General features: G+C 33.1%; 1 protein-coding gene across 3 annotated transcripts; it reads right to left on the bottom strand.

Annotated features, from left to right (window-relative positions):
- Positions 1 to 275: 275 nt before the first annotated feature.
- Positions 276 to 13,620, bottom strand: LOC128158072 (threonine synthase-like 1). 3 transcript variants are annotated; one of them, XM_052820767.1, is made up of 11 exons: positions 13,393 to 13,620; positions 10,370 to 10,411; positions 8,973 to 9,113; positions 8,036 to 8,850; positions 7,495 to 7,565; positions 7,141 to 7,245; positions 5,104 to 5,215; positions 3,331 to 3,496; positions 2,921 to 3,172; positions 1,952 to 2,042; positions 276 to 1,564 (listed from the first exon to the last, which is right to left on the bottom strand). In XM_052820767.1, the coding sequence occupies exons 1-11, from the start codon at positions 13,528 to 13,530 to the stop codon at positions 1,242 to 1,244; spliced, it is 2,256 nt and encodes a 751-aa protein (XP_052676727.1). In that variant the 5' UTR covers positions 13,531 to 13,620; the 3' UTR covers positions 276 to 1,241. The 3 variants fall into 3 exon arrangements, with proteins under 3 accessions (XP_052676727.1, XP_052676728.1, XP_052676729.1); XM_052820768.1 differs by having other exon boundaries at positions 5,113 to 5,215; XM_052820769.1 differs by lacking the exon at positions 10,370 to 10,411.
- Between the last annotated feature and the right edge of the window lie 49 nt (positions 13,621 to 13,669).

Genomic DNA, 13,669 nt, shown 5'->3' with positions numbered 1-13,669 from the left:
TGCGATTGGTCATTCGAAGACTCAGGTGACCTTACAAAACATTGCTATGCGACTATGTTTTCATACTTTGTTCTTCAAGGTTTGGTTAAGCTGAGATATGCCAAATTACTAGCATTCATTATATATTATTTCACATGACAACATGTGTTGATGGCATTTTTTGCTTTACATGAAGTTGATGAACTCAAGGTTCTCTCAACATACTGAGGTGTATCCATTTACAGGTAGCCACAACATCAGTGAACAATCAATGTCTACATATAAAACACAATGGACACAGATTACAAGCTATTTATTGTCTATCTTTCACTCATTTCCTTACATTCCCACAATTTACAAAATTGAAATAACACAACAAAGTGTAATATGTTTTTAAACCACAAAGTCAGAATTATCAAACCATGATTCTGAGACAAAACAGACCACTGCTGTTTCATCAGTGCAAATATCTTACGACTAATGAAGAGATATAAAACACTGAATAATTTATAAATTGAGACTTATATTTTAAAAGTGCTTTTAGGAAATCAACAGAAAGTAAACATAAAACATGGGTCTGTACATGTATATCTAAGTTCTGTCTGCCATGTTTTAATGGATAAAAATCAAAAACTTGTGAAATTTAGAATGTTAGCACTGTTGACACTCATGATTTAAAAATACATGAGAATACCGAGTAGAATAGCTTAAATAAAAAGGTATAGCACTTATTAACTACAAATGGTTTCATCCACCCAATAAACCCCCCCTTTACAAAATCAAAACAATTAAATACAAATTTCTGTACAGTACTTAAGGAGAAAAATATTTCAATAGGCAACATACTTTGTTTGGGAGCACAGTAATTATAACTTGAAGATCATGCTAATGATGTCAACTTCTTGGTTATTTCAAACTATATAACATGTATTTCACTATCAAATCTCCTTAAGTCCAGCACAGATACGCTGTACACAATTACAATACACGAAAAAAGAAGATGTATATATAAAGGATGGCACTTCAGTCTCTTTCAATACTGCGTCAAAATACAAACGTTGACACAAGTATGTTCTACAAGAGTTTACAAATCAGAGAGAAGGAAAGCTACTAAAGTCTGTACACAATATACACTGTATCAGTTGGATTACAATTCACTGAGAAGATGTATGAAGAACAACATATTAAAATTGGGTCTCATTCAAACAAAACTTTGCAGTTTTTGCCGAGAATAAAAGGAGAGCAGAATACACAAACATCATCTAGATTTTATGTGAAAATATTTTGATCGCTCTTTCTACATCCTCGTAATTTGGTTTCAAAACTTTTTCATTGACATCTGAAGACTTGATGTATTCTTTTAACCTGCTATGCATGCTGGGAGAATCAGTGATTTTGCTAGCCATATCAAACAGCTCCGACATACTCTTGTCTTTGATGTCTTTTTTGTGGCCCAGGGCTCTCAAAACCTGGGGGGCAAACTTTGAATAATGTGCCGTGGCATTGATGATCATGGGCACATCTACATCATTGACAAGATCTGCCACAAATTTGGCAATTGCTGTGTGTGGATCCAACAAGTATCCTATCAAACAAACAAAATTAAGCCGAAAATCAAGGAAATTTCTATACAAAAAGCTGAAATTTCGGTTTACTTATTATTTTTTCGTACATTCCTTATTCTATGTAAGTACTTAATTCCATGATTCTGCTGTTTTGTATCAAATAAAGAGAATGTTAAATTGTGGGCAAAAAACCCTTGGTTATACTATCAAATAATTCACAACTGTCAGAAAATAATAGCGAGACTTTAAATTTAGCAAAGGTTGTCTCTTTCAATTTTATGCAGATTTTAATTCCACATGTTTAATTAGGAATCTACAATATTCTAAAAAAAAAAAAGATTCTGAAATGAATCCTGAATTACGTATATCATTAGTTATCTTGAAATGATCATCTTTTATCTACGTACCCGTTGTCTCAAAACAGTTCTTAATGGTGTTGACACATTCAGCCTCTGAGCACCATTTTCCTACCAGGGATTTCTGTATGTCTTCCAAAAGCTGAAAATCAGAAGGTAAATTCAAGAAACCTGCTTGACTTGAATAGAAAAAAAGCTTTTATAAGTCCTAAAATATTGGGATAATCTGAATATTTCACCTAAAAAATTCATAATGTATTCTAAATAACAATTTAATTCTGGATGTAACTATGTAATCACACTAAGAATATAACCTACATCAAACTTAGTGGCAAAATATGCAATTATAAAGGAGGGATGAATTAGCTACTAGATTTATACTCATATAAACTGGGTTGGAAATTTGTAAACTGCCACAACCTAGTTTATATGAGCATAAATTGAATTCATTCCTTTACTATAACAAAACACATAAGTCATTCAGTCCCCAAGTTTTCCTTCTTATCATTCAAAACCTCTTTTTGCCAATACAACCACATTCTATGTCTATAACTCCATCTTGGATCATAAAACAATAGAAAGCTCATCTCTACAAACAACAGGCTCTGCAAAACTTTTGACTATTATACCTGATTAAGGTTGTATGGGACACTTCCATGTTGTGACGTACGTACTATTTATCGAAATAAACAATAAAATCAAGTTTAATTTCATGAATAGTTTCTTTCCCGTAATTGTCACCTAGCAGCGCAGTGGATTAGAGGTTTCACTACGAATCTTTAAGTCATGAGTTCAAATCCTGCTGGGGATTATAAAATTTTTACCTTTCAAAAAAAATTTAAAACCTATTTTTTGGTGAAATAATTTGAAAATTTGAAATCAGTGAAAGTATTCTTATTATAATGTACTTTAATCCACATTAATATTGACAGATGTCCCATACCACCTTAAGCAGTTTTGTTTGATTCACCAAGTGGACATTAAGTTCTACTGCTGATCTGATCGAGCCTCTTTACAGACCTGTCCAGAAACTTCAAAGCACTGATTTTCCTCCAGCTCCTTGAAGCATTTGCGTACAAGCTGAGAGTCGCGGTCCGACTTGTGGTAGATGAAGCGCTCCAGGTTGGAGGCTTTCAGGATATCAATGGCCGGAGATTGGGTCTTCTGGATCTGTCTGGATCGGATGTCGTACACTCCAGAGTTGATGAATTCTGTGAGAGTGTTGTTGGCATTGGATGCACATACAAGTCGCCTGAATGGAATTCCCATTGCCTGCAAGAAAAAATCAAAATATTAACACAAAGCCAGTTTTTTTAAAATCATTCAAAATCTAAAGCGAAAACTCAGCAATGGGAATTGGATGCATAGAAACAAAGGATTTCACTAATGGACAACACCGCTTTTTGAGCCTGAAGTACCAGTAAGTTTACCTGTGCATAAAAAGCTCCCAGTATGTTTCCAAAGTTTCCTGTGGGTATACATACATCCACCTCGTCTCCAAGGGAGATGACCTTCTGTTCCACAAGGTCAAGGTAGCCCGACACCTGGAACACTATCTGAGGCAGGAGTCGACCCCAAGTGATGGAGTTCGCAGCACTGTCAAATTGTTCATATATATATTAAAATGCTATTCTAAAAAATATTTCATCATGCACAAGTGCAAATGCTTCATGTCCACTTCAATGCAGTTAAATCTATTTTTAGCAACATTTTGAGGGAATAGCTTACATTCTTATTTTGTCATAAATAAAAATCAATTAATAAGTAAAAAGCTATGAATTTCATGTACTTCTAAGTTGTTAAAGCAACAACGGATTTTCATAAATCAAATTGATGTGCAACATTGTTAATAATCAGTAGTTTTTTGTTTGTTTGTTGCAGCAACAGATTTTCTGTACATGATTTCTTCAATAATAAAAATATAATTACATGTATTTACATGAAAATATGATTATTTACAAAAATCAGTAAGGAAATCACGAGATAACATTATTTCAATGGGTTACATTTGAGTTAGCAAATAGCCAAGAAGAATAGTATAAAAGAATTCTAAACCTACAAACATTATTTTTGGTTTTTAAGATAAAAATTAAAACAAAATCAAATGGCAGAGTTCCAGATTTAAAAACATTTTTTTTTGGTTTCTAAGATGAAAGTAACAACAAAATTAAAAGGGTAGAGTTCTAGATTTACAACATAAATTTTGGTTTCTGAGATGAAAGTTAAAACAAAATCAAATAGTTTATACATGTACATGTAGCATAGTAGTTTTTTGCAAAAAGTTGCAGTGCCACCTCTCAATCAGGATTCCAATAGATAGATACACTTAAGCCACCTGTGCCCAAACCGTGCCAAAGCATATTAAACTTGACTTCTAGTGCATGATTTAAAAAAAATTAAATGCACGCTCAAGTATAACATCTCCCAAGTTTTCTTGTTTAATAAATATAATGAAATTATGAATGGGGTTTATGAAAGCAGAGCAAGCAAGCAAATATCAAAACACATCAAACAAAGAATTACCTCTTCTTGAGATTTTTAATGTTGAATACTGTGGAATCATTATTATTCACAGTGGCTTGGTTTTTGTTTTATAGGATACCCCCTTACACATGAAACTACATGCCCATAAATATTGATGCACTGTACACAATTTTTTTTCAATGAAAAAAATTGGTAAAATTTATGGCCAAATCAACTGGTACTTAAGTTAGATGTATTTTTATTTTAAAAATGTGTACGCATAATATACCTGGGCATGTACAGAACCAAAATTGAAGATTAATTAAGATACTTGGGAACTGGTGCTTACATTCATCATAATACGCTGTAAATCATTTAAAACAACCATTTTATAGTCAATATATGTATTCATAGGAAGCATAATCCGTTATCTCAGTAAATGTTAACTTTTGGAAACCCTGACCCCTCATCTGACAGTCTTCGATCCTATTCGATGACAAAATTAATTTCATGTAACATTGTAATCTTTTCAGTTTTCAGACCAATTTCCTTTTGAACCCCCCCCCCCCCCCCCCCCCCCGGAAATAAAAACATTTTTTCTTTTCAGGCATATTACTGACACAAAAAGACATTCTTATAGGCATGTTAATGAGACACCCAAGAAAATTGACCCATATGAAATTCAATGAATCCACAGTTCAAATTATAATGTTAGAAAGTGTTATATTATGTGCCCTTACTTTTTATACCTAAGTCTGAAGTTGCCATTATTAGACAACCAGCTGGCCAGATCCTGGTCCTGGAATGCCCGCTTGACCATCCCCTGACACAAGTCAAAGTCGCCGTCAATTCCTGGGAAAATAGATAAACAATGCAATACTCTTAAAAATCATTTACAAGAATTACAAAGTTAATGTTGCCTTTAATACATGGAAAACAGAAAAACATAATTTGAAGTTAAAGTTAGCGCCAAATGGAATGCTCCAAGAGAAAATTTAGTAGAAGAATAACATGGTTGATTCAAAGACAAGGTCAATGTCTGCAAAGCAGAAAGACTTCAGCATGGGATTATCTATAAAATATTCATAAAGAAATACAATGACACAGTATGTTACAGTTTATATACATCTTTCACATAAAAATAACAAGATTTCACCCAACATCAAACAGTGTACATCTCTTACTCTAGACCAGTACAAGTACTGTAAGGGTTTTATACAACACCTGTACATTGTCTCACCTTACTCATACAGGAACTGCTGTTGTATGTTTCACATCACACCTAGACATATCACCTGTACATTGTCTCACCTTATTCTGGAAGGAACTGCTGTATGTTTCACATCACACCTAGCAGGGATGGGGTAATGGTAATTTGTAATGGTAATTGAGTGTAATTAATTACAAATTTTGATGTAATTGTAAGTAATGTGTAATTGACCAAATTTTCAATTACATGTAATGGTAATTTCATTAATTACTTTTAAAAAAGGGCATGTAATTCCAATTACTTTTCAATTACTTTCAATTACACACTGATGTTCATATAAATATCCTACTGTTCACTACCCATTGTTCCCCACACTATCGATGGTACAAGGTCAAGTTAGGAAGAGAAGTAAATATCATTGAACTATTATCATATTCATTATACTAAATATTTTTCAAAATGAATTTTTTCAGTGATTCAATATTTAATTATAAGTTTTCCCAAATTTAATTAAGCACATGTATTTGATGATTTGCTTGATCTATTTTCTTAAAAAGAAAACTTATTTTCATTCTTATTGGAATAATTAGCGTGTCAATTGTCATAATGATTGAATAAGTCAAACAAAAATAACTGTTTAATTTACAAACAAAATCAGTTTTATCTAAATTATATAAACTATCAAGTCATGCTTTGTAATTGATAGCCTAAAATACATAGAGCTAAAATGTATGGCTTCAAATGGGTTTTAAGTTTTAGATGCCAAACATGTCCACAGAGTGTGTTCCCTTTAATTAGGTATAAAACAACAGGTTTGAATTGTGTTTTGATAACAAATATAATCTGCCCTCTACCTGATATTAACCTGTAATTATAAAGAAAAAATAGTGGATATATATGCAAAGAAGAAAGTTTTAGATAACAGCATGCAGGAAATACTTTAGTTGACATGATGGGTGTAGGGTAGGGGATATTACTTTTAAATGTTTATTGAATATCAAGGTGGTACATGTATGGGACACCTCCATATTGTGTTTACCTGCATTTTGAAATAAACATTAAAACCACATTTATATTTTTTTCTTTCCAAAAATCGTTACCTTTCAGAGAAGTTAGCAAATTCTAAAAGAGGGAAAGTATTTTGATTATGACAAAATTTTATTCACATTATAGACATACCCCCTTCAATGTTTATATGTTGTAGCTACCAGTACAACATGGTTTTAGTAAATTTTGATGAAAATGTAATTTGTAATTTAATTAATTACATCTGCAAAGTAATTGTAATTTAATTAATTACATTTGAAAACTCTTGTAATGGTAATGGTAATTGAATTGAAGGATTTAAGCAAGTAATTGTAATTTAATTAATTACTTTCTATTGTAATTGACCCCATCCCTGACACCTAGACATCATCACACCTGTACATTGTCTCACCTTACTAGTACAGGTACAGGTAACTATATGTTTCACATCACACCTACACATCAGTACACCTGTATATTGTCTCACCTAACTAGTACAGGTACAGGTAACTATATTTTTCACATCAAACAATCGTCTCACCTAACACCTGTACGTTGCCCCCACTCATGGCCGTCATCTGTAGCCGCTGGACTTCACTGATACCGTGCTCAGGGAACAAGACAATCACACCCACTCCACTGCCCTCTGTAACAACACAATAAGGTATAGTTAGAAAAAACAGGAAAAACATGGCGGAGTTTAAATTAAGTAAAGACAAAAGGAAAATGTAAAGATCCAGACTTTTTCTTGAAATTTAAAATTCAGTTAACAAACAAAATGTTCTAAATCACAATCTTAATTTTAACATTTTGAAATGATGTTGATATTGGTGAATTGTTGATGCATGCCTTGGATGGAATGAACACATTACATTTGTATTGGTATTCACAGTACCTGCGTGTCTGCGGAATCCGTCGAGTACGGCACTTCCTGTGTCTCCGGAGGTAGCCACTAATATAATGTACCTATCACATCAAAACCAGAAAAGTTACTGCCAATATTCATTGTGTTTACAGAAATTCTTTTAAATATTTTACAATCCATAAATAACATGCTAAGAGAATCTAAAGCTTTTAATGCACCTGCAGTGTATCAACCAAGAAAGAATGCCATCATTTAAACCCTATTTACATTAGTCATCTATTTCAATTGATCTAATCTTTTTTTTTTTTTTTCAATAATTTTATTGGCTCACCATATGGTACATGACAATAATATTAGACATTGTATAATAGAATCTAATCAATGTACAATTGATCTAATCTTACTACACTGTACGTGATCAGAATATGGACCTATTTAAAATATTTTCATCTTTGGTACATAGCTTTTTCTTTACAGTGTATAACATTCTCTGAGTGATGAAAGCTACTTAGTATGTAAAATGTAAAATGGTTCAGAATGACAATATAAACCCATTACAGAATATACCCACCTGCTACTGTCTGTTTTAAACTCATTATGCCGTAAAGCATCCACAAACATCTGAGGCATCAACTGCAGAGCTGCATCTTTAAAGGAGGCTGTTGGTCCATGGAAAAGCTCCAACAGAAAGTGATTGTCTTTTAAGTGCCTGACTGGGAATATTTTTTCATGACTGAACGTCTCATTGTTGTAGGCTCGCTCCAAGAAGAGTCTCAGCTTGGATGGGTGGAGATCACACGGATTGATGAGCCTCTCCATGATCCGCAGAGCTCGATCTCGATAGCTCATGTTCACCAGGCGACTCCACTCACCCTTGGATAAACACGGAATCTGAAGCGCGGGCACGTACAGACCTCCGTCGGGAGCTAGGCCCTGTAACAGAATCTCGCCTAGCGATGTTCTTTCTTGCACACTCACAGAGTCTTTATCTTGTCTCGTAGACACGTACCCCTGATCCTCTTCCAGAACGGCTAAAGCTTCAATCACTTTCTCTGACACAGACTCCGGACTCTCGTTTTCCTCACACAAAATTCGAATGTCGTAAGCTTGTTCATAAGTCATTTGCCGATGTTCAAGAATATCTGTTAATGGAGTTCCAATTTCTTGTCCCACAATTCTGTCTATTTTCATTTTATGCAGCCGCTGTAGGATTCCTTTAGCGGGATAGTCTAAGAAAATAACGTAACCTGTGTTTGCGATGTATCGCATGGCTTCATCGTGTAGTGGATTGGACCCAGTGAGAGATATTATGCTATTTTCTGCTTTAACAGTCATTAAGGCTTTGCCCTCTTCCTCAATGAAATGTTTAGATCCCTTTTCTTTTAGCTGAAATGAGATATGAAAACACATGAAATTTCACTCCAACACTATACATTCACAATTTCCAATTTTAATTATTGAAATTTAAAAGTAAAACAAAACATACTCCTGACTGAATGAAGTATTACCTTTTCCGATATCTTGACGCCCCACATGGGTTCCAGGATGTCATTGTCAATGTCAATTGAAGGCTTGTTGAGTTTTTTGGCCAAGATACGAGCGACTGTAGACTTGCCACTTCCTGGACTGCCCATCAAGATTATATTCGACTGAAAATATCAAATGAGGCAAAAATTCAAGACCCATTTTAATTTCAAAATACTATATATGCAATCATAAAATCACAGACCTTAAAGTCAATCTGATCTACATGGAGAGATCTAACTATATTTGTGTTACTTGAAGGATATTTTGTAAATAAATGAATAATCAAACAATGTTTATGAATAATCAAAAAACTGACATGGAGTTACCTAGATTTTTTTGTGATCTCAGATACAAATAGAAATAGATTTCTTCTGATTAATACTGGATATCAATAAAATATATGATTGAGAATAACACAGATTATAAAGTAAGCAAGATAATCAACTTCAGTGGTTCACAAATGTGGACAAAAGGAGTTTGCGACATACTGTATAATATTACCTGGTATATATCATAAAAATAAACTGTCTGCAGATTCATTCTTTAATTTCATTTATATATATACATATATTTTTTTTTACAAATAAACACAAAATACTACCCCCAAAGTCTCAATTCTATTTTTGAACAAAAAACATGGTTCCCATGTAGCAATATTGAAAATGTTCTTCTTTTTCACTAGGCACTCAGCAGACAATCAAAGGATTTTCAAAACACAATATCTTCGTTCAACCTTAGTTGATTGACCCCTGACCTTTAACAAATTAATGATAATGAAAAATCAATAGGGGTATACTCCTTTAAACTATTTAATGTCACAGTCAAGCAAAAGGTGGGAGTAGGGTGGGGACAGAGGCCTTAATAAGCTGTTGAGACTATCTCCAATCCTTCTTTAGAACTTACTACAATACACAAAATATACTGCAAATTCTATATAATACATAAACTCTAAAACATTTTAACTTGAACTGCAATAAAATATCCAAAGTGTTGAATTCAAGGTAATGGATTTCCAAGCAAAAATATGAAGTTGAGAACTAAATTATATAAGAACTAAATTATTTAAAAGTTTATAAATAAACTGTTAAAGTGAAAATATAACATGTAAAATCTAGAAAGTGAGGTCAAATGTTGTTTCTTATTGGACATTTACTCATTCAAATTAAATGCATAATTTGAATTGTGGGTACAAGTATTAATCATCTGTACATGTATTAAATAAATGTACACTTCTCTGGAATGTGAAAAGTGATTACTGAAATATAAGCGCAATGCTATGATAAAGCTTTGTGTAAAAAAAAGGGGATAATAATGTTATAGACCATAGACCCAAATCAAGTCCATCATAAATAAACAACTTGGTGAATGAAAGGCATACACTGTGAGTCCACTGTTTGGCTGTTGTCAAGGTAACAGATTCCTACAAATATCAAATACATTCTGCTCAATGCACACAACTGTTGCAATAGGAAATATTTCTATAGAACTGAACAATTACAGTACAATATAAGATTTCATTGGATGTAAACATAAATATGCTGTGTTTGTTAACAATTACTTTAAGTTCAATATTCCTCAATTAAACATCAACTTATATGTTTTTTGTATAGCATTGATATACAAAATCAAATTTCTATTTTACAAATAAGAAAATTGACAACTTTAATTTGATGTGAGAGCAATTTTTGAATAAATATGAAATATATCCTCTTAAAAACTGTGAATTTAACTAATCCCAGAAAAATGATGGTCAGAAATAGTAATGATACAACAGCATGCCGGTATATACCTTAAAATAAATCAATGAGCATTTACTGAATATGGTCCTTTTCTTTTTATAATGCCCTTTATGACATAATAATGCATAGAAAGCATTTACTTTGAAGCCTGAATACATCCACAATATTCTAACAGTTTTAAAAAGATTAAAAACAACTGCTTGTACAGCAGGAAACATCCTATAATCCATTTTATATGCAGCTATTGAGCTAATCATGTTTGTCTGAAAATAATTTGATTTTCATTCAATCAAGACACAAGAATATCCCAAGATATGTTGGAAAACGATCAAATGACTTATCCCTATCATTTGACCACGTTTGACGTGCTGAATGCATCATGTCAAATTGTACTAGGTATTCGCCAAACTTATCAAGAGCAACAGAAGTTTAGATTTGAGTGACATGAATTCTCCATTTGATTCCTCTTGATTTATCATATGCTTTCTGATCTCCTCAGTGATTACATGGAGAGTTTGCATCAGCTTTCATTGCTTTCAATAAGTTTGGCAAGTATCTAGTACATTTTGATACAATGCATTTATTATGCAACACAAAGATGTAGTCTGACAGTCATTTGATCATTTTTCAACCTAAATCTTGCCAGATATCATTGGGGAAATTGGAGAACTTGTTTAAAACATAGTTTGAACCAAGGATGTTGTACCCCTATAATTCCAAGATGGCAAGTGCTGTCCCTTTATTTTCTTTTTAAGGCCTAAAAAAATAAATTGTGTGTTTAGGGTAACACTGATGAAAAAATTAGGTAGGTAGGTAGGGATTTTTTTTTATTTTATCATATTTTTTTTGTATGAATCATAAGAATGTTTCTTTGTTTTATATTTAAAAACGTAATTTTTATTGGAAATAAGATAAAATTCACAATCGGATAAAATCAGACATCTAACAGTGTTTTCCCCAGAAAATTTTTGAAGCATAGGGGGAAGTTTGTCAGAGTAAGTGCGCTGTGCGGCATTAAAGCGCCTAAGCCGGCAAAATCACTGTGCGTAATAATATAACCATTTGATGAAACGTACTACATGATATGTACTATAATCGATTCATTTTCATGAAATCTACATCAACAAGTATCATTTCAATTCATAATTATATTTAATATCTGTGTATATTTAATATACAATTTTTCAAAATCAGTTTTTTAAGAGGTTGGTCCTCACAAGTTTTCACAAAACACAAGAAATATAGATTCACATGGCAGTTCAACATCAGCTTCTGTCCCACTCCACTCCCACTCCTTATAGAAGAGATTTTTTGGGGGGTGTTGAACAAGAAATAGGCAGAACAAGTCCATACAATTACATCAAACTTGATTCAACTTATTCTGGGCAGTTAATATTTCTTGTTTAAATTGGGGGTTCATATGAAAGTTTCTGTGATATCTTGACACCAGTCCCCTTCCCCGTTTACATGTTTGTACACAGTCAATCATTTTAATAGGCATACAATATACGATGTTTCTAGTCATGTGACATCGCTTCCGTGCATTTCTGCAAATAACTGTAGTTTTTTTTTCTTTATTGTGTACATTTTTTCAAGTTTCCAATATCCTTGCGGCAAATAAAGAGTTCAAGCATATCGAATCCAAGCTAACACCATCGAGTGAACATTGTGCTATTTTTAGATCTTGGAAAATCCACAACATTCGATAATGGCGGAGATGTCGAAAAAAGCACATTATATTAAAACAAGAAGTAATCACGTCCCTATTTATGCATTAATCAGCAATTAATAAACTCAGTTTAAATATATCTTAATCATAAGCTAAGACCTTAAACCGTAAACCACGTGTGCCCCATTGCTGAGATCGATGTCGAAATTAACTGCGCTCACTGCGGGTGCAAGTGTTTTTCTGAAGTTTGAGCGGATAAACGATAACTTTATATCTACTAATTACAGTTAAGATGTGTAATAATCGGAAAAAGAATTTTGCTTTGAAATAAACATGCATAGCGGGAAACATGGCGGCACTGTGTGATGCATGGCGGGGGATCTTCAATGGCAGTACCGCCATGCAAAATCGGCCTGGGGAAAACAGTCTAAAAATGGTAGGATCGGGCCATTTTTGTAGGTTAGGTCGGGTTACCCGAAACACACAACTTTTTTTGTTAGGCCTAATGTATATTGAATTCACTTTTTCAACATTATTGAAACAGGAGGTTCGGTGAATGTTTTCAATGCAATACACAGAAATATACTTAAGATTACTAATTTAAATCATTTTTGACTTTGGGAACAGATAATAAAGAACGTACTCCACAATCCAAAAACCGAGCCCTTGTGTTTGAATATACCATTTAAACTGATATAAAATGATAATTAACAATACTTTTCCTCAATAAAGTTAACAGCAGTGAAATCAGCGTACCATTTGTAACCCACTTTAATGACAATAAGAACAATGATAATCGCCATTATCTATGAACATGATCAATATCCTTCTATTGCGTCAGCGAGCTCAGTTGAATTAACACGGTGAAATGTGCGCACCTGTAAACTCAATCAAGAAGAAAAATGCTGACAATGGCGTAAAACGCTCTATTAATGCGGCCTTTAAGACTGCAAAAATGTAGTTTTTATGCTATAAAACAACTGAAGAATTTACCCTATCTGAGAAAATTCGGGTCGTGGTATTGAGTCTCCTCCGATGTTGATAATTGTTTACACTGATGGTAGTCGTTGTAATGGCTTTTGTTTCGTTTAGGAAACGCCATATTATTGAGGTTTTCAGTGTAGACAGCATTTTTCTGGCATTTATCGACGAGTTTCCTTAAAAAAGCAGACAACTTTTCGTCACATTCCCGTTTTTTCTTTCTCCTCCAACCTAACCCGTTCCATTAATAATTCGTTAATTTCGTACTTGATAACGATTGCGTAACATA

The sequence above is a fragment of the Crassostrea angulata genome, chromosome 8 (assembly GCF_025612915.1).
Source record: "Crassostrea angulata isolate pt1a10 chromosome 8, ASM2561291v2, whole genome shotgun sequence".
Classification (NCBI taxonomy): Eukaryota; Metazoa; Mollusca; class Bivalvia; order Ostreida; family Ostreidae; genus Magallana; species Magallana angulata.
This window is presented reverse-complemented; position numbering and strand designations above follow the sequence as displayed.